The 20,945-nt window shown below is 44.2% G+C and overlaps 1 protein-coding gene across 7 annotated transcripts in view; it reads right to left on the bottom strand.

Moving 5' to 3' along the window:
- The window catches only part of KHDRBS3 (KH RNA binding domain containing, signal transduction associated 3), a 118,172-nt gene extending 98,903 nt beyond the window's left edge, over positions 1-19,269 (bottom strand). For all 7 annotated transcript variants that reach the window (XR_014026038.1, XR_014026039.1, XR_014026040.1 and 4 more), the window contains exon 1: positions 18,908-19,269. Coding sequence is in view for 2 of the 7 variants with exons in the window: in XM_081324719.1 (XP_081180845.1) it covers positions 18,908-18,995 (88 nt within the window). In the remaining 5 variants the exon portion in view is untranslated. The remainder of the gene's footprint in view (positions 1-18,907) is intronic.
- Positions 19,270-20,945: the final 1,676 nt, after the last annotated feature.

The raw sequence follows: 20,945 nt of genomic DNA, 5'->3' as shown, positions 1-20,945 counted from the left end.
ATGATGTGTATTTTGATTGGCTAGTATTTTTTTTTTTAGAGGAAAACATCTGAATGATTGCAGTGAAAAAAGTTGATTCGGCAACCTGCCTGCTGCAGAAATGTTAGTGCCCCATTTAGTGACGGTTCAAATTTACAACGGCACTAAAAAGAATTATGACCATTTCTCACACTTATGACTGTTGCAGCACCCCTCCCCATGGTCGTAAAAATGGGGCAAAACTCAATTTAACAAATTTCCCTCTTAGCAACATAAATTCTGGGCTGAATTGTGATTGTTAAGTCAAGGACAGCCCATATTGCATAAAGCAGGGGTCTTCAAACTCGGCCCTTTTATGACTCATGGACTTCAACTCCCAGAATTCTTCAGCCAGAGGGCAGAGCTGCAGCGCAAGGCTTCCCCCATTACCTGTTTTCATCTCTTTTCTGGTAAACATCTATATTCCCACGATGCCACGCCATTCCAGGTTCCATTTTAACATCTGCTGCTCATAATAATAATAGGTATTACAAGCCTAAACCTGGGACCTTGCCTGAGATGGCAAACATCAACAGCTGCCCAAAGTGAAGATGCCTAATTCAGTCTCCAGATGAGTTACAGCTGCTAGGCACAATTCGGTGATTCTGAGCTTCAGCGACCACCACTTTTCACCTTGGACCTGCTGCAGCAGAGAGAAGCAGAAATCCAAAATGCAGTTCTCGGTTTAAGACCGTAATGGAACCTCGTAGGTTGCAATGGTTGTAAAATGGATCGGTCATGGGAATCAACCCAATCTTGGGACTTTTGCGGCAGTCATTAAGCCAACCTGGTGGTTGTAAAGTGGCCACATCGTGGCCTTTTAGGGAACCCATGGATTGTTACAGGTGCAGTTTTGCCGAAATCTGAAAACAATAGTAAACACAATTTTGTGACACTGACAACAGCTGTAAACGCATCCGAGTGCCTGAAATTTGGTCATGGGTGTGTGTGTGTGTGTGTGTGTGTGTGTGTGTGTGTGTGTGTCGCAAACTGTTGAATCTGAGTCATAAGTAGCTCCAAGATAGATCTGTCGTAAATCTGAATGGTGGCTAATCAACCAGTAAGTTGAGGACCAACCTCTACTAGAATGCTGGAGGATGAAGCGATCTCTTAGAAGTGCCACTATCATTTTTAGACACCACACAATTATGCTTAACACCTAGGGCAGGGGTAGGCAACCTCGGCTCTTTTATGACTCGTGGACTTCAACTCCCAGAATTCCTGAGTCAGCATGGCTGACTCAGGAGTTCTGGGAGTTGAAGTCCACGAGTCATAAAAGAGCCGAGGTTGCCTACCCCAGACCTAGGGGAAAGCTAACAAAACTGTCCAGCACTTCCTACTTTTTAAAAATAAATAATGGGCTAAATAAAGAACGCAGTGGCTCAGTGCTTTAAGATTCCCATGTAGTTAATTCTCACAGAAACTCAACTAAGTGACAGAGGAAAAAAAATTTCAGGGGACATCAGTTAGTGTCTAAATGAACTAGATCTCCATGATCAAATCAATCCAGCTTACAAAAGATCTGCAGTACAGGTAGTCCTCAACCTATCATCGTTCATTTAGTGACCCAAGTTACAACACACCACCGAAGCGATGTGCAACCATTTTTCACGCTTTCTAACCATTGCAGCATCCCCAGGGTCACTTGATCAAAATTCAGACACTTTGGAAACTGGCGTGTACTTGTGACGGTTGCGGTATCCTGGGCTCATATGAGCCCATTTTGTGACTTTCTGTCAAAGGCAAAGGGAAGCCAGACTCATTTAACAACCGTGTTACTAACTTAACAACGGCAGCGATTTGCTTAATAACTGTGGTGGAAGAAAGGTCGTAACCTGGAACAAAACTCACTTAACTGTTACGCTTAATAAGAGAAATTTTGGCTCAATTGTGGTCGTAAGTCAAGGACTACCTGTTATTCTAAAAATGGCTACAACAGTGGCTAGGCACCAGACCAGGGGTAGGAAACCTTGGCTCTTTTATGACTCGTGGACTTCAACCCCCAGAATTCCCGAGCCAGCCATGCTAAGGGGAAAGGGAGAGGTTTCCAAGCTGAGCCATACTGGCTCAGGAATTCTGGGAGTTGAAGTCCAGAAGTCATAAATGAGCCAAGGCTGCCTACCCCTGCACCAGACTACAGAAAAGCCTCAGAAGTTGGAGCAGCCTCAAACTTATAAGCATTGTCAAGCTGCCTACTTTCAGCTGAAGTAGATAATCTTAACAGCACAATGACTTCCCTCCATTTAATTAAGCTTAACCTACCCCTCCTAAGGTCTTAGGTTTTGCTGATAAGATATAAATTCAGGACAGTCTGAAGAAAGATCAATTCAGTATCAAGATGAGTTAGAGCAATCAGGAATCATATCTGGGGGCTGTTCACTGTGCCCACTGGGGTGGTGAGTCTTTTGTAGCTGACTGAAAAATAATTGCAAAGGAGCCGCCAAACAATGCAAATTAACCAGGACAACTGCCGCGCAAAAAAACCATTACAAGTCAAGCTGGAAAAAAAATCATCCTTGGTGATTGGCTGGGTTATCATCCCATACCTTTAAACTGGATATAAAAGAACCATTTTCCCCATCATGGTTTCCTTTTGTGTACGATTGCTTGCATTCTTCTTGGTTTTATATGTTTTAACAACTGCAAGCTGCCCAGAATCGCCGGAAGACAAGAGACATATACATTTAATATTTTAAGTGATGTATAGCTTGTATTCTTATTTCAAGAACCAGAGGTTTGGTAAGGCCTGCTATACGGAGAACTAGCCCAGACAAAAACTACAACTTTTACTATTGTTCTATAGTCTGCTGGAAAGAGGTGAGTATGAGATTGGACGTAGAGATAGAAACAATGCAGACAAAGGTCAGAGCGTGCACTGGGTTTTGACCTGCAATTCCTTTTGTGGACACTTCTAGCAGGGGTGTGTTATGTACACATCTTCACTGAATTTTTTTTTTATTTTTTTATTTTAATTCCATTTATATCCCGCCCTTCTCCGAAGACTCAGGGCGGCTTACAAGCTTAGCAGTAGCCTTCATTCTATGTATATGCCTGCTTATTAGGGCTTTCACACACACCCCAAGCGGCATTATTACAAAGTCAGCTTATTGCCCCCAACAATCTGGGTCCTCATTTTACCTACCTCGGAAGGATGGAAGGCTGAGTCAACCTTGAGCCTGGTGGGACTCGAACCTGCACTAATTTATTTATTTATTTATATTTTATTTTAATTCCATTTATATCCCGCCCTTCTCCGAAGACTCAGGGCGGCTTACAAGCTTAGCAGTAGCCTTCATTCTATGTATATGCCTGCTTATTAGGGCTTTCACACACACCCCAAGCGGCATTATTACAAAGTCAGCTTATTGCCCCCAACAATCTGGGTCCTCATTTTACCTACCTCGGAAGGATGGAAGGCTGAGTCAACCTTGAGCCTGGTGGGATGCGAACCTGCACTAATTGCAGGCAGCTGGTGTTACTTAAGGAGGCATTAGCCCACTGCTCCACCAAGGCACCCTCAGATTAACACTCTAGAGTGTGTGGTGGGATTCAAATCCCTGAACAACTGGTTCTCTGCATGGATGCAGGTCTGGGCCTCCGAGGCCTACAACAGACGTCTGGAAGTGGCATCCCCGCACTTCCGGCAGGCCATTCTAGGCCTGGGAGGTCTTCCTCCAGGTCTCCAAGGCCTAGAACGCACTTCCAGCAGGACGTTCTAGGCCTGGGAAGCCTCCTCCAGGCTTCCCAGGCCTAGAATGGACTTCCAGAAGCAGTGTGCGTTCAGCTGGTTCTCCGAACTCAACAAAATGTAGCTACTAGTTTTTCCGAACTGGTGCAAACCGGCTGAATCCCATCGCTGTCTAGGGAGCTTTGGCCCTGTTCATAATTTTTCTGTCTCTTGCTATGGTAAAAGGGTCTACTGTTGATGTCAGAACTTCACAAAATGTCCAGTATAACCATCACACTTATTTTCTTCTAACTCTTCCATCACCGGTAATATTGATAAACTATGTCTCTCTATTCCTGGAAACATCTTCAGCTTCTTTTTCTTAGTTCTTCTTATGTTTCTCTGAATCTATCAAACTTATTCTTCTCCCGATGGGCCTTCGGGAATACAGGTAGTCCTCGACTTACAACCACAACTGAGCCCAAATTTTCTGTGGCTAAGCAAGTCAGTTATAAAGTGGGTGGTGCCCCATTTCATGACCTTTTTTGCCACATTTAAATGAATCACTGCAGTTGTTAAGCGAATTGTGAGGTCATTAAGCAAATCTGGCTTCCCCTATTGATTTAGCTTGTCGGAAGCCACCCGGGAAGGTTACAAAAGGGGATCACATGACCCCGGGAAACTGCAAATAAATACATGCCAATTGCCCAGTGCCTGAATTTTGATCACGTGACCATGGGGATGATGCAACAGTGAATAGCAGTCATACCTTTCCAGTTTCATTCTAACTTTGAATAATCACTAAATGAATGGCTGTAAATTGAAGATGGTTTCAATTCATTCTTCTTCTATAAGTAGATGCTGTCACAGAACAGCCCTCCCCATCACCACCCTAGCAAATCTAGGGGGATATATATGCATGAGGGGGTGGGTGGTGCCGTGATTCTTTGATACTCAACTGCTTTGAAACTCAGCAAATTTGGTTCTCAATGCATTTTGACGTGAAAATTTTGTCCCGGTACTCGTCGTTTGTTTGGTACTCAATGCACAAGCTACAACTTGTTGGTGCCGGTTGCTTTGTGACTCACTACATTATTCGTTATGGGAAAAATCTGTTTGGTTCTCATCACATCTCGCGGAACCAATTAACAATGAGCACCGAGGTACCACTGAATTAGGATAAAAAGGCTCTTCCTACTAGATGAGTTCAAGAATTATGGTTGCCTGCCTGCTATCAACAGTTGGAGGAGTTCCAATCCTCCACCCCATCAGATTGTAAAGTATCACGTCAACGCTGCTAACATCGAATGTTATTGCTTGACAAGAGATTTAGTTTTAAGGTTGGGGGGGGGACAAGTAGGATTGCACCTTTCAAGACCATCTCTAACTAGAGAAGATAAGACCTTGGTGGGTTTTCTAATGGAAGGGAAACTGATTCTTTAAATTAATTGGAGAATATGATTAATGACAAAATTAGAAAGGTGGAGAATTGTGTTTTAATATATTGTGCAAGGGGCGGAGATTTCAGATTCCAGCTTCCTTCAAGCAAGCATTTGCCTTTGTATTAGGCTAATAAAGGACTTTTAAGGTAAACAATGCCTCAGCGTCACTTGAAAAACCCATACATCGGAAACTTGACATCACAGCTCAACTTCCACATCTTGTATATCAGGCCTGTTCAATAATACAGAAACAACCTTTATATATATTTATATCCTTCCATTAGGATCATCTTTTACTCTTAAATACGTGTTTTCTTTTGAGAAGAACTTGACCCAGAATCATTTACAACAGGGGTCCCCAACTTGTGGGCCACAGCCTGATAGTGAACCGTGGCCTACTGGCCATCGGGCTGCGGGCCAGGCTGGCCAGTGTGCGCGCACAGCCCCTCACTTGCGCTAGCACCACGCAAAAACAGGATGCTGCACCACAGGGTGCAAACAGGCTGCCGCTGTACCTCAGGGCACGAAAATGGGATGCCGCCTCAAGGCGCAAAAATGGGCCAACGACATGCCTCGTTGTGCAAAAATGGGCCACTGCCACAGCGCAGGGCATAAAAATGGGCACTGCCACACTGTGGGGCGCAAAAACAAGCCGCCACCGCGCTGCAAGGCACAAAAATGGACAACGCACCACGTGGCATGGAAACAGGCCACCGCCGTGCCACGGGGTGCAGAAAAAAGGTGCTGCACCACGCAAGAACAGGGGAGGGCTAGCCACGCCCCATTTGCAGCTCATGGACGTGCTCACGGCCCCATGTGCACACGCACGCACTTATTTAAAATGCTGCCCTCCCTCTTCCTCTGGTCCGCCAAACGACAAAGGTTGGTGACCTCTGATTTAGGAGGTTACAAATTGATGGAAATCGTTCTGGTCAGCAGCCAAGGTCTCCCCAGCCCCGCTTTTTTTCTTTGAAGAGTCATTCTATAATTATAACAAATAAATACTCCCCAAAGACAATAATGTTGAATGTTTCCTGCATAAGCTATTAGCGTAAGTGCCATCTTTAAAACAAAAAGCATTCAGCCTCATTGTACATTTAAGCTGCACTCTTTGGTCCCCGTTCTTGGCTTACAAGCTGAGAAAGCGAAATGCCTTTTGTTCCTCTCCTCTGGAAAGAATCTCGTGTCTCACTGTTTATTTTTCAAAGGTCTGTTATAATTTACAGCCAAGACCATGAATTTGCAAAACACGGCTGGATAAAAAAAATAAAAATAAAAATAAAACCAAGAAGCTTCTGCATTTACTCTCCGCCCTCGTGATAGGCAGTCCTTGACTTAGCATGACAACTGAGCCCAAAGTATCTGTTGTTAAGTGAGACATTTGTTAAGTGAATTGGGCTCCATTTTGCGACCTTCCTTTTCCACAGTTGTTAAGGGAATCACTGCACCTGCTAAATTAGTAGCCCGGTCGTTAAGTGAATCTGGCTTCCCCAATGACTTTATTTTATTGAATTTGTATACCGCCCTATTCCCGTAGGACTCAGGGCGGTTTACAGGACCTTTGCTTGTTAGAAGGTCGCAAAAGGGGATCACATGACCCCAAGACAGTGTAACCGTCATAAATATGAACCAACTGTCAAGACCAATGAAGGGCTCAAGTGCCTATACACTAATGCTCAAAGTTTAGGGAACGAACAGGGCAAACTTGAAATGTTAGTACATGAAGGCAGATACGATACAGCTGTCGTTGCTGAAACTTGGTGGGTTCATCAGTTAAACATGAGCCAGCAGTGTGTGTCAGCTGCCAAAAAAAAAGCTAATCCAATCCTTGGTTGTATAAACAGAGGCATAGAATCAAGGTCGTGTGAAGTATTAGTACCACTTTATAAAGCCTTAGTAAGGCCACACCTGGAATACTGTATCCTATTTTGGTCACCATTCTACAAAACAGAGGTTGAGACTTTGGGAAAAGTGCAAAGAGCGCCAGTTGCGGCCCTATCTGGACCGGGATGCCTTGCGTACAGTCACTCATGCGCTCGTGACCTCTCGGTTAGACTACTGCAATGCTCTCTACATGGGGCTGCCCTTGAGGACCACTCGGAGGCTTCAACTGGTGCAAAATGCAGCCGCGCGAGTTGTGTTGGGGGTCTCCCGATACTCCCATGTTACATCTCTGCTTCGTGAGCTGCATTGGCTTCCAGTTGCCCTCCGGGTGAGATTCAAGGTGCTGGTGATGACCTAAGTACCTAAGGGAGCACCTGTGGCCGGCGTCAACTTCCCTTCGCCCAGTGCGCTCCCACAGAGAGGGCCTCCTCAGGGTGCCACCGGTCAGAGAATGTCGACTGATGGCCCCCAGGGGGAGGGCATTCTCTGTGGGCGTGCCAGACCTTTGGAATCGTCTACCGGTTGAGCTCCGGATGGCTCCCGACCTTCGCTCCTTCCGACGTGATCTAAAAACTCACTTGTTTGAACAAGCTGACCTGGTCTGATGGGTTGTGGGTTTTAATTACTGATTTTAACTAATTTATTATATTTGGGCACAATTGTTTAATCTGTTTTTAATTTTTGTATTGTATTTTTGGTATTTTATTGCCCTGTACACCGCCCTGAGTCCTTCGGGAGAAGGGCGGTATATAAATCAAATAAATATAAATATAACTAAGATGTTTAAAGGAGGACTAAGGGGGGACATGATAGCACTACTCCAGTATTTGAGAGGTTGCCACAAGGAGGAGGGGGTCAATTTATTTCCCAAAGCACCAGAACACAAGACAAGAAACAATGGATGGAACCTAATCAAGGAGAGAAGCAACCTGGAACCAAGGAGAAACTTCCTAACAGTGAGGACAGTTAACCAGGGGAAGAGTTTGCCTCCAGAGGTTGTGGGTGCTCCATCACTGGAGGTTTTTAAGAGGAGAATGGACAGCCTCTTGTCTGAAATGTTATAAGGTCTCCTGCTTGAGCAGGGGGCCAGACTAGAAGACCTCCAAGGTCCCTTCCAGCTCTACTCCGATTCATCTGAATTTTGATCACAGGGCCATGGAGGTGCTGTAATGGTCTTAAGTGTGGAAAATGGTCATATTTCTCATGATCATAAGTAATGGTGAAAGGGTGTGAACAGCCTAAAAGTAGCTCATCCTTTTCCTGCAGGTACCATATGTTCTTATTTGAATTTCACAGGTCAATGTTTCTTACGGTTCAATTGACTCAACCTTAGGACATAACTTGAGTTGGTGCAGTCAAATTAGCCTCTAGTGCCTAGTCCAGGGGTAGGCAACCTCGGCTCTTTTATGACTCATGGACTTCAACTCCCAGAATTCCTGAGTCAGCTGACTCAGGAATTCTGGGAGTTGAAGTCCATGAGTCATAAAAGAGCCAAGGTTGCCTACCCCTGGCCTAGTCCTTTCAAAAAATAAAAGCAAATAGTATGACGGCTCATTTCTCTACCAGACGCTTAAGGGCAGGAGCACCAAGGTTTCGGTAGAAAACAGAAAAGCATGCCAACGTAAATGTAGGACAATGATGTACTTGTGTAACTGCTCTTTCTAAAGCATGGGTCCCCAGCCTGTGAGCCACAGTCCACTACCACGCTAGCATCGCCACGAGTGCACCCCCCACTCGCGCTAGCATTACGGCACTTTGAATAGCTCTCAAATGGGGGGGGGTTGATTGTACCCTTGAAAGGTCTTTAAGTGACCAGCCGTCAATTGAGGACCACCAGTATTATCTCACCACCTCTAAATATGGGCAAAACAAGCTGAAATGAAGATGACACGCTGTTCAGATACCTTCACCCCAACCGGCAAGCAGTTGGCTGAAAAGCAGAGGCAAGAAAAATTTTAATCTTCTGATACTATGATCGAAGGATATAGTGCCAACATTTACGGAAGCTATAGTCAGGGCTGTATAAACCAAAGTGACAAGCTACAGTTCCTGTAATAATCTATCTTTTCAGCAAACGCGGGACAAGCCCAACTATTAAAGGAGTGTAACTCTTAACGGATGGAACCTTAACGGATGGAGTCACTGAAGCAGTAGGCGTGAGCTTAAATGGACTCCAGAAGATGGTAGAAGACAGGAAGGCCTGGAGGAACATTGTCCATAGGGTCGCGATGGGTCGGACACGACTTCGCAGCTAACAACAACAACAACTCTTAACGTATGTTCTACAGTTGAGTGGTGTTTTTTTGTTTTTGTTTTTAATTTTTTGGAACACCAAGAGCAAAAAACAGAGCACATAATTACTGTTGTTTCTGCCTGCCCGGCAGATTGCTAACGTTTGCAAAGCCAAACAGAAGCACCCTATCAGAAACCGAACGCCTTAATTTTGAGTCGTTCAGCACGTGGTCAAGGAAAACTCTTGATATGACTCCATCTGAGCCCAAGCTGACTGCTGTAAATCTTAACGAACTTAAAACTATAGGGATCGGCCTCTTTAATTAACTAACATCATCTACTCTATTAGCGGTTCTCTTCTTAAAACTTCCATGTCAGGCTGTTTCACGCTCCAGCACGTCTAGCCTTAAAGAGCCAACACAATGGGTCAAACGCCGAAGGCCCTCATCCAGAAAGCATCTTTTCTGCCATAAATGAACGGAGATTGATGGTTTTGTTCCCAGCAACCCTCTTAGGCTATTCCAGGATCTCAGTTCTTTTCTCTCAACAACTTTTAAGGCATCGCATGACTAAATTATGCAGTTTGGGAGAAGCAAAATAACTTGACATCATCTTCTGCAACAGTGTCTGCTCAGCATATATCTAAGTAAGGTCTATTAGCTAAGGACATCCAAGGTTCAGGGCCTCTAACTGGAGATCCATGATTAGTTTTGTCTTGAATGCCTCCTTAAATTCTCTGCCCTGCACAAATACTTTGGCAGTTTCTATTCTGCTCTGCCAGCAGACTAATTCACGTAGAACAAGTTTTCTGACAGTAGGATGGCTGGAAGACAATGAGGGGAGTTTAAAGCATTTAAGTCTTGGCTTGAGTCAAACCTAAGCATGACTACTTGAAGGGTTGTGTTTCTGAGATAGTGTATTTTTTTAAAAAAAGATTCTGCAAGAAAAAGGAGTGCCTATTTTGCTATTTATAGAAAACTCAATTTCCTCCATTTTTGTGCAACTATTTATACATGGTTTCCATTAAGCTATAGTTTGGAATATTTGCTTGTGAATATATCTCTATACCAGACATGTCAAACACAAGGCTCGGGGGCCAGATCCGGCCCGCGAAGTGGTTTCATGTGGCCCGCGAAGCCATCCTGGAAACAGTGAGGGAACGGCCCCCACTGCCTTGGCCCTGGCCCAGAGACCCTCCTTCTGCCAGAGACCCTCAGATCTGTCCCACTCCTGCCCAGGCCCCCATAGGCACCCTTGATGCGAACGATGTAGAGCTGGCCACGCCCATCCAGTAGGCCATATGCACTCTAGCCATGCCCACCCAGTAGGCTATGCCCACCCTGGCCATACCCACCCGGCCCCCTGAGGGCAACCGCAATGCTGATGCGGCCCTCAATGAAATTGAGTTTGACACCCCTGCTCTATACAAAGTCCTTAATGAAAACAAAATCACCTTGTTTATTTAAACCACATTATGAACAGGGACTAAAATGTCAATCCTAGGTTTCAGGGCGTTTCAGGGTTCCCAAATTAATCTGAACAAGGAGTGCAATCAATACGTGTCACTCACTACTATATCCATCTCAGACATAGTTAAACATAAAATGGGGTGAAGGACCTACTTCAAATGTGACTTAAGGATTCTCCAATACAGTACAGGCAAGTCCTCAACTTACGACAAGTGAGCCCCAAATTTCCATTGATAAACAAGACAGTTGTTAAGTGCATTTACAACCTTTCTTGCCACAGTTAAGTGAATCTCTGCAGTAGTTCAGTTAGTAACACGGTTGTTAAGTGAATCTGGCTTCCACACTGAGTTTGCTTGTCAGAAAGTCACAAGAGTGATATGACCCTGGGAATGCAACCGGCATAAATACATGCCAGTTGCCAAGCATCTGAATTTTGATAATGTGACCACGGGGATGCTGCAATTAGTCGTGTGAAAAATGGACATGTCACTTTTTCCAGTGCTGTTATGACCTTAGACCAGGGGTCTGTAGCCTTGACAACTTTTAAGGCTTGTGGACTTCATCTCCCAGAATTCCTCAGCTGAGGAATTCTGGGAGATGAAGTCCACAAGTCATAAAAGGGCCCAAGTTTAAAGACCCCTGGCATAGACTAATCCTCAGCTTATAACTAGTTATAGTTACTCTGGACCCACCAAAAGCTACTCATGACCAGCTGCGGTTACATCGCTGCATATTGGGCACTTGACAATCACAGCATCCCAGGGTCACGTGACTGCAATTCACCGTGGGTTTTTTGTCCCGTTTCTAGAATTTACTTTGTTCCCAGCAAAAAAAAGAAAAAAGAAAATATCTTATTGGAGAAAATTGATTTGCTTAACCATCACCACAAAAAATGTCAAAAGAATCTGGTCCATTCACAGAAAGCCTCGACTTACAACCATAATTCTGAGTTCTATTCACCCATTAGTCAAGGACTACTTGTACAGAGATCAGAGTGGATTTGATTTAAATCAACTCGATGATTTAATCATGATTTAAATCAGTAGTAAAAAGGCTTGATTTAAATCAACTCGATTTAAATTTTAATTTTTAGATGTCCTCCAAGATCCCTTTCAACATCATCATCATTATTACGCTACATAACTAAGCTCCATTTAATGCTGAGTAAACTAATTAAGGTATCTTAAATAGAAAACTATCTTGACAAGATTTTTACTCCAAAAGCATTTTATTAAAATAAATTTGATAAAAATAAAATCTTTTAAATCAAAAAAAATCTGATTTTTTTTTACTTTTATTTTTAAAAAATCATTATTATCCACCCTGACAGAGATGCAGACCTAAACTGCAGAAATGCTGGCTAGAGAATTCTGGGAATTGGAAGCCCACAATTTGAATTTGCCAAGGTTGAAAAACTCTGATGCAAATTTGCACAGATACTGTGCCAAGTAGAGAGAGACTGATGCAAAAAACCTTTACCTTTTTCCTTTCTGTCTATTACCCCCTAGTGGTTTTTGCATACAGAAAGCCAGCAGTTTATATTTCAATCGTGGGTATTTTTATCTTTTTTACGGTTTGGGGGGGGGGGTGGCTAAGCAAAGGCACTTTTTGCCATATCTCCATTGTAACTAGCAAAATAAAATTTGGCATTGCCTACGTATAATTGGTTCATGTTTGCTTTCTCCCATAATATTTACTTCTTAATCTATTCAGTTCCACCACCAAACCCATTACAGCATTTGTGGGGATTGCTAATTAAAATGATAGTTGAATTCAATAGAATTCAGAAAGATGAATGCCCCGTATGTCTCAGCCATTTATGGTAATGCATAACTACACCAGATGAAGTTCTTAAGTTTATGGGAGCGAGTCACACACGACCACCATTTGTGTAGTTTGACTAAAGTGCCAGAGAATCAATTATTTCTCAATGCATGCCAGCCTTGTGATGTAGACCAGATAAGAAACACGGACAGATGAGCCAATTCTACTTTACTGTAAGGTTATAATAATGGAATCTTTATAGAGTCTGAAAGTACAATCCTACCTCCCATACATACATACACACACACACACACACACACCTTACAGTCCAAGACACTAGGGAGAGTCCCTTCCAAACTGCTTGCCCCGCCCACATGCCGGTTGCAGGCTCAGCTATCTTTTATTGGACTCTCCCTTTGGAGGAAAAAAAGCTGAACAATTGTATGCTTGGAAGATTTACAGTCTAAATTGTAGGTTTGTATATATTTGCTTCTTCACTTTGGCAACTTTTAAGACTTGTGGATTTCAGCTCCCAGAATTCTCCAGGCAGCTTGCCAAAGTTGAGAAACAATCTTAAGACTTGTGGATTTCAGCTCCCAGAATTCTCCAGGCAGCTTGCCAAAGTTGAGAAACAATCTTAAGACTTGTGGATTTCAGCTCCCAGAATTCTCCAGGCAGCTTGCCAAAGTTGAGAAACAATCTTAAGACTTGTGGATTTCAGCTCCCAGAATTCTCCAGGCAGCTTGCCAAAGTTGAGAAACAATCTTAAGACTTGTGGATTTCAGCTCCCAGAATTCTCCAGGCAGCTTGCCAAAGTTGAGAAACAATCTTAAGACTTGTGGATTTCAGCTCCCAGAATTCTCCAGGCAGCTTGCCAAAGTTGAGAAACAATCTTAAGACTTGTGGATTTCAGCTCCCAGAATTCTCCAGGCAGCTTGCCAAAGTTGACAAAACAATCCTCTCGGTCAGATTGTGTGGAGTCCTTGGTGCCCTCAAAAGCTTAGTTGCTTGCCTGCCATAGATTCATTACCCAACTAGGTTAACATTAACGCCTGCCGAGCGTCTGTTCCCCATTTATACACAGTAGCTTGCTCTACCAGAGTTGATGGAAGTGTGTTTCTCTTTTTTTTTGTTTTTTTGAGAGCACCTAGATTAGGATCTTGTTTTCTGCCAGATTGTTTGTCTTGTATTAATTCCTGCTTACCTAGCTGTTGGTTGCTGGAAATGTGTTTAAAATAAAATGGCATTTAAGTGTGTTTTTTATCTCTATGTATTTATTAATGGACGATCTGTCTGAATGCCAAGCTTCCAAGAATTCCTTGGCACGATCCAGGAGCTCATAACCAATGGTGAAGTCTGTCCATGTATTGTCGGATTAAGACGTTTTCATTATCTCTTCCGAATACTAAGCGTTCATGGATGTCTTCTGCCTCTTTCTTCTATCTACATAGTGGTTGCTACCGTCCTTACCCTGATCAGATTCTAGCCTAGCCTACACTGCTGAAATTGGTTCGTGTTTCTGTAGAAATGACTGCAGTGATCAAGGTATTTTAACTGATAGCTGCAAGATAACTTGCCTACAGCATTCCCACGGAACGATTAAAATCAGAATTTATTTGCACTGCTGTGGTAAGTTTGCAGGAAAAGTGCCTTCTTTTGTGGGTTGTAACCTTAGATAGACGCAGATGTCATCTCCAGAACATTCATCTTCCATATAAACCAATGGTCTGACTTTTCAGATTTCAATTTAGAAATGCTTTTTTAAAATACCAGATACTTTCTATAACTTCTCTTTTTTTTCTAAACCAGAGGATATTTTTGCCCTGATGGAAAGCACCCATGTTTCTAATACAATTTTGCTTGTCTTGAGTATTTTTTTCATAAGCAGAAAGTAAAATTACTTAAACCCAAGCACCTATTTTAAAAATCAGTTATGTCAGTGATTTTTTGTAAAGAAATGGATAATTCTGTAAAGAGAGCATAGCAGGATGGTTGTGCTGCATTCATCTGCATCTTTATTCTATATCTGGAATAATTTTCCTAATCTTCCAATATATATACATTTCTCAATTTAAAATGAATTGCTCAAAATGAAGAACATACTATTTCCACACCAGAAGAAATTACCATTATTAAAAATTTGGCTACCGTGACTTATCTAATATTTGTAAAAACAAACTTTCCTTTTTAAGTATCCCCTTAATTCATACAAACATGCAGCATAGAGATGTGGAGACAATTCTGATATATTATGGAGAACTTTCACTAACCAAGAGCTTTGCCTGAACTTCTTTTCAGACACCCAAATTTCAGAAATTCATCAAAAGCCATCTCACAGGGGCAGAGTTTTAAAGATAGTATGCATGCCATTCATTTTGATTCTGTAGGTTAGCTTTTTTGTCTTTCAATATTATACCATCTAGGAATACTATGGAGCTGGACAACCATAGAAGCCTTATTTTTTTAAAAAAAAACTGAGTACATTTGTGACTATAGTGCTTTCTTACATTAGGTGAAACCTCGGCAATTTATCATAGCAAGCCTGTTCCTGCAGACACTTAGACAAATTAACATTGCAGAGCTTTCAATGGTTTAAGATTATCTACCTGTATAAAGACACATAACCTTTGACAGCAGTTTAAATGCTGGCTATCAGCCCATTCCAAAGAGGTCATTCTCAATTTGAATTAATAAGCATCTCACCAAGATGAGTATTAAGCCTAGAGATTGATGTTCAGGCATGCATCACTTAAAGTGGTCTGGGAACTTTAGCATGGAATGCAAATATTAACCACAGCATATATATATATAATATTCCAACTCAATATGATACTGCTAAATATTGTTCATTACAAAGTGTTTTTATGGAATGTCAGTATTTTGTAGTACAAAGATTTAAACTATATCTTCTAACGTATACTAATATCTCTTCCACCTGAAAACATTAACTTGGTTATATTTATTTCATCATTCAGATTTCAAAAAACAAAACCGCGTGGCACCAACATTTCAAAATCTGAGTGCTCTCATTTGCTTCAACACTCAAACAAAAATGAACCAGCAAACGCCTCAACAGACCAACAGAATCTTTTCTCACTGTTTACTCCCCAAATTAAATTAGCCAAGAATCCTGCTTCTCAACATTTAAGGATTCCCTTACTGATATTACAAAAAAGTGAGGATTGCCTGCTATCCAGAATTTTATTCATCACTGGGCAGAGGAGCGCAAGTCTAATATATTCTTCTAGTATTTTCTTAACACTCTTACTACACAAGCATGAAACTTTATCCAAAAATCCTGGCTTGTACTTTTGAGAATATTTAAAAGCCTGTTTTATTATTGCATTCTTGAGTGAGCAGGAACCAGTTGTAGCAATCAACATTAGGCAAGCTGGATTGTCAAAAGTAAAACTTTACCCTTAAAAGCAGCTGTTCCCAACCTTTTCTATACCCCGTACCCCTAGAACGCTTCGGATATATTCTCGCGCCCTTTACAAAAGTTCAAAATAACGGCAGAGAATTATGCATATACACCACAATTTTGAAAAGCCAAGTTTTCACACACCCCTTGGAATATCGCACCCCGGTTGGGAACCCCTGCTCTAAAGTATAATTCCAATAACGTCCACACAAAGCCCAGAACACATAAGCAGTTTGTTAGAAGAAAATGTACTCAAGATGTTTCCTTTGCATCTAAAGCTGTGGCCAAAGTACCCCAAATTGAACATGAGGCTCCCTCTGCAGTGTTAAACTAGGACTACGAAGCAAAACACTAAAGCCTTCAGTTTTAGCTGCCCATGATGGCTTATGAAGTTTAACTCAGTAAATAAGCTACTCTGACATCAGAATGCTTCCATACCACACCACAGATCCACCAAACCAAGTTCTGTTGTGATGCAAACACTGCACCGCCCCCACAGAAAAAGTTCAATGCTTTATGCTTTCAAATATGTAATTATTAACTCCACTGACAGTCCACAGACCCAAGTATTTGCTACTAAAATTTAATGTTTTCCATTGCATCAGACAAGCATCTCCTTGAGGATTCTCACGCTACCTTTACAGCTCCTATTCAAAGACACCGCAAAATACACAAAAACACTGTTGTTACAATTCCTCCAACTGTAAACTAGATTGACAAGGAGCTACCCCAAGTAAAACATTGTGGAAGGGAGCTTATAACGTTGAAACCACCTCATACTAAAGAGGCAGTAATGAGTGTGGTTTTTTTAGAATGCTTTAGGAGAAAATTGGTATGTCTCACCTGTTAAGTCAATAGGCTGAATTTGTTTTTAATAGGACCACGGAAACAGGATACCACCTATCCAGACACCCTGAGCAACTGCAAGCCTACCTGCCGATTATTAAAAACAGCATCTGTTGTTTTCAGCTTCCCAGATAGCAAAAGCCAGGCTAAACCTCACAGTCCAACCACGGGAGAGAAGATTGTCATATTTTCCCCAAGAACATCAAGTTCTCCAAGAAGGCAATAAATTTGCAAGGCAGCTAGAAATGAGAAACACAAAACCCCATTGTTTGGGGAAAATAAAACAAGAGGATCGTTGTCATGTAGTGGGTCCGAGGCAAGGCTGGCAAAAGATGCCACAATGATTAACCTGAAGCCGAGGAGAATGCCTCTTTTGTGGAATACAGACACAAGTCCCAAGGCAAAAAGCTATTAACGCCCTAACCAGTCAATACCATAGATTCTTTACTGGCTCCTTGCTATTAAGCTGAGAGAACATTCGGAGGTCCGTTTCGCCTCCCACCTCCTGCCCTGAAGGGGAAGAAGACAAGGCTCCCTTTTTAACAATCCATACCAAAAAGAGACATTCGTTGTGCAATTGCAGCACCTGCATTTCTTTCTAACAGGGTTAGAACTTCCAGAGAAGACGTGTGTGTCTGTGTCTCTGCAATAATTCTAACTAGTCAACCTGTCTCTGCGATAATTCTAACTAGTCAACCGCCAGAAAGGCAAGAATTCCTGTGGAGCAGGAATTGGGTTTCATCGCCCTTCTTTTGGGGGGGGGGATCAGCTCGGTCTGAAGGACCACACACACACCCCAATCCGTTCAGCCTTTCTTCCAAATGTACAACTCATCACTTCGTACCCTTTTTTTTTTCTTTCCTTAGGCACACTCCTCTGGGAGTTTCCAAGAGAAACCCTTCCAGCGTTCTCCTCTTTCGGGTCTCCACACCCAACTGCCCCCCCAGCCGGCCATGCATCAAGTCCCACCACTAGGAAGAAAACCATCCTCTGGAAAAAGAAGAAGAAAAAAGTGGGTGGCTATCACTTGTAGCCAGTGCTTTTTTTGTAAACGAAAAAGGTGCCGGAACCCGCCTTGCCTACCCTATAAGGTTCCATCCAAAAAAAGGTGCTGGAACTCCGTTCTGAGCGTTCTATGAGAAAAAAAGCCCTGCTTGTAGCCATAATAAGGGAACTTCGAGGAGAGGAAGCCCAGAATGGCCGTTCCTTATCCCCTCCGCCCTATTTAAGGGGCTTCCAAGGATCCTCATGGAATCTCACACCCCATCCTAGTGCAGCCTCAATTGAGGGAATAACTTGGGCTGTTCAACAGCCTCTCTCAAACCAGCTTTCCTTAGCTGGCGTCCTTCCTTCAGCAGCTGGAGGTTAATAAAGGTCATCTTTCCAAACCCAAAAGTGTGTGTGTGGGGGGGGAAGAATCTTCCAATCCTGCAGGCACTTCCAACGTGAAAACAGCTCTTTCTTCTACTCTAGGGCATTGGGAAACGAGCAGCCCCTAACGCCCCCCTCCAAAAAAAGGAAGGGGATCGGTTTAACTGAGAGCCAAGTCTGTCCTTTCCACCCAGCAGCAGCTAAGACAAAGCCGAGAGGCAGGACGCAGCTAAGGAGAACCCCAATTTTACTACATCATAACCCCCCTTGTTGGGGGAAAAATAGGGTTAAAGGGGGAGGGGGGCGCACAGAGGCACATTGAACCTCCCCGATCCCTCTTCCAGCAGCATCGCATTTCAGGGTCCATCGACTGTGCAGTTCGGCGGGTTGGGGGTTTTTTTTGGGTGGGGGATCGGCTAAATCCCTAGCTAATTTGGGGGTGGGGGGGGGTCCTTCAGCAAGGCCACCCCATCTAGAAAAAGCCAGCCATTCGGAGGACCTCGAGTTTAAGAAACGTCGCCTTAAGGCAACCGGGGCTTTAAAGGGACTTGAGTTAAGTGCCGGGCAGGAGAAGCCGAGATGACGCGAGTTTGCACCCGGGCGGCGTTCAGACGCGCTGGGGACCCGGGTGAGGCGTGCACTCCACCCCGTGCATCACCCCCCCTTACCCCCTTTGCCTTCCGCTTCCCGGGCTGCACCCTCCGTACAAGGCAATGCAAAAGCGGCGGGCCCCCCCCGCCCGTTTGCAGTCCCGGCTCCTCCGGGCCGTTAAGAGCCACGCGGACGCCCCCACCTTGGTTGACCAGGCGCAGCGCGTGGGTGAAGGAGGGATCCAGGGAGTCCTTCTCCGCCATCAGCTCGGGCAGGTACTTTTCCTCCATGGCCCGCCCGCCTGCCCTGCTGGGGGGACCGGACTACTCGCTTCGACACGCCGGAAGGGAAGAAAACCACGCAGGACGGTTGCGGCCACCGCCGGGAAGCCGGTAAATCCTCCGCGGGCAAGAAACCTCCTCGGGCAGGAGCCGAGAAAGCACGAGGAAACGAGGCGGCCCCGGTTGCGCCTTTCACCCAGACAAAACAGGAACGCTCCTTCTTCCCCTTCCAGAGGCCACACGGATCCACCGCCGCCGCCGCCACCACCACACCGCCCCCTCCGGCGGCGAACCGCGAGTGAGCGTGCCGCCAGCGGAGCTCGCCTTAAATAGCCAGCTCCGCGGCCACGCCCCCGCCCCGCGCGGAAAGGCCGCGCCCCCCCGCCCCCTCTCCAACGCCCGGCGAGGAAAGGCCGAGCCGTCCCCTTTCCGCCCGCCTCCCTTTGTTTGCCATTGGGTACGAAGAGCGTTGTGACGCCAGGAGGCCCGTTAGCCCCCCCCCCCGTGAGATTGGCAGCTTTTCTCCCCGCCCTCCTATTCGCCACCACCCCGCCCCGCCCGTCGCTGAGCCGCGCGCCGAAAAACGGCCAGCGAGCCCGCGCTCGGAGGAAGCCGTTAGGGGGCGCGTGGTCGGGCGCGCGCTCGCTTGACGTTTTGGAGCCCCCGCCCCCTGAGGCGGGTGGCTTCACCTGAGGGCGTCCAAACACCCGTCGGGAGCGCGCCTGGTTAATGATAGTACAAAACCGGTCAGACAATTAAAAAAAAGATTACAGAAAGATCTTCCATTTCTGTGCCCAGGCGGCTTCCCCGTATATCAGGGGTCTTCAAACTCAGCTCTGTTATGACTCATGGACTTCAACTCCCAGAATTCCTCAGCCAGCATACCTGGCTGAGGAATTCTGGGAGTTGAAGTCCATGAGTCATAAAAGGGCCAAGTTTGAAGACTCCTGCCGTATATGAATGAGCTCTCGCAGAGTGGGGCTGTAAACCTTCAGATGACCACTAGGGGGGGGCAGCAATGCTGGGTCTTGTTTTTTTCTTTCTGCTGCCCCCTAGTGGGTGCCCCAGGTCATGCAAGCCACCGTTTTCTCCCATCCTCACGGTTTCTGCTGAATGAAGGGCTTTTGTACGTCAATTCCTATAATTCCCCCAAAGTGGCTTATGTTGGGGTTCAAGGCCATCTTTGGGAAGAATTTATTGAGAATCTGAAATCTGAAAGTTTCTTCCAATGATGATAGAAGGACGTGGAGGAGGACATTAAAGGAAGCAGATGGAAAGAAAGATACAGAAAAACGAGTTGTATCACATTTGTTTGGAAGCAAGCCTGCATTTTTCCCCCCTTTCTGTGGAGCAGAAGGAATTGAAAGCTTTTTTTTTCTCACAACGTGTACTTATAGTGTCCATGGTTTCTTGGGGGGAAAAACGAGGAAAAACCTTAAAAAGAGGCAAATCTGAAAGAGGTCCATAAGTAGAAAAGAAATTGTCAGCCAGGTGTTATACTGGATTTGGCATTTTTGTCCATCTCTTGAGTCCTTCCCAAGGACTTGGGATCGGCAGATGTCTGACAGTGTTAAAGGTATAGTTAAAGGTATAGTCACAAGATTCGTTTTTCTCACCATGCACATGTATACATAATCCCAACTACACTGTGTTGTCTTTCTGTCATATATTATATGCGGGTATGTGCATAATTCTGTATTTATTTATTTTTGTCATATTTAGTGTATATTGGAGGAGATGATCCTTTGAGAGCTGTATGCAATGAAATTTCATTTTAATGTATGCTGATTAGTGTCATTTAAAGTGACAAGATTCTATTCTATTCCATTCCATTCTATTCTATTCTATTCTATTCTATTCTATTCTATTCTATTCTATTCTATTCTATTCTATTCTATTCTATTCTATTCAGTTGCAGGATGTAAACTGTTCCAGGCAAAGCTCTCTTTTGCAATTGAC

The sequence above is a fragment of the Vipera berus genome (genome assembly GCF_964194415.1).
Source record: "Vipera berus genome assembly, chromosome: 3".
NCBI lineage: Eukaryota > Metazoa > Chordata > Lepidosauria > Squamata > Viperidae > Vipera > Vipera berus.
The sequence above is the reverse complement of the archived record's forward strand: the minus strand, read 5'-3'. Positions and strand labels throughout refer to the sequence as shown.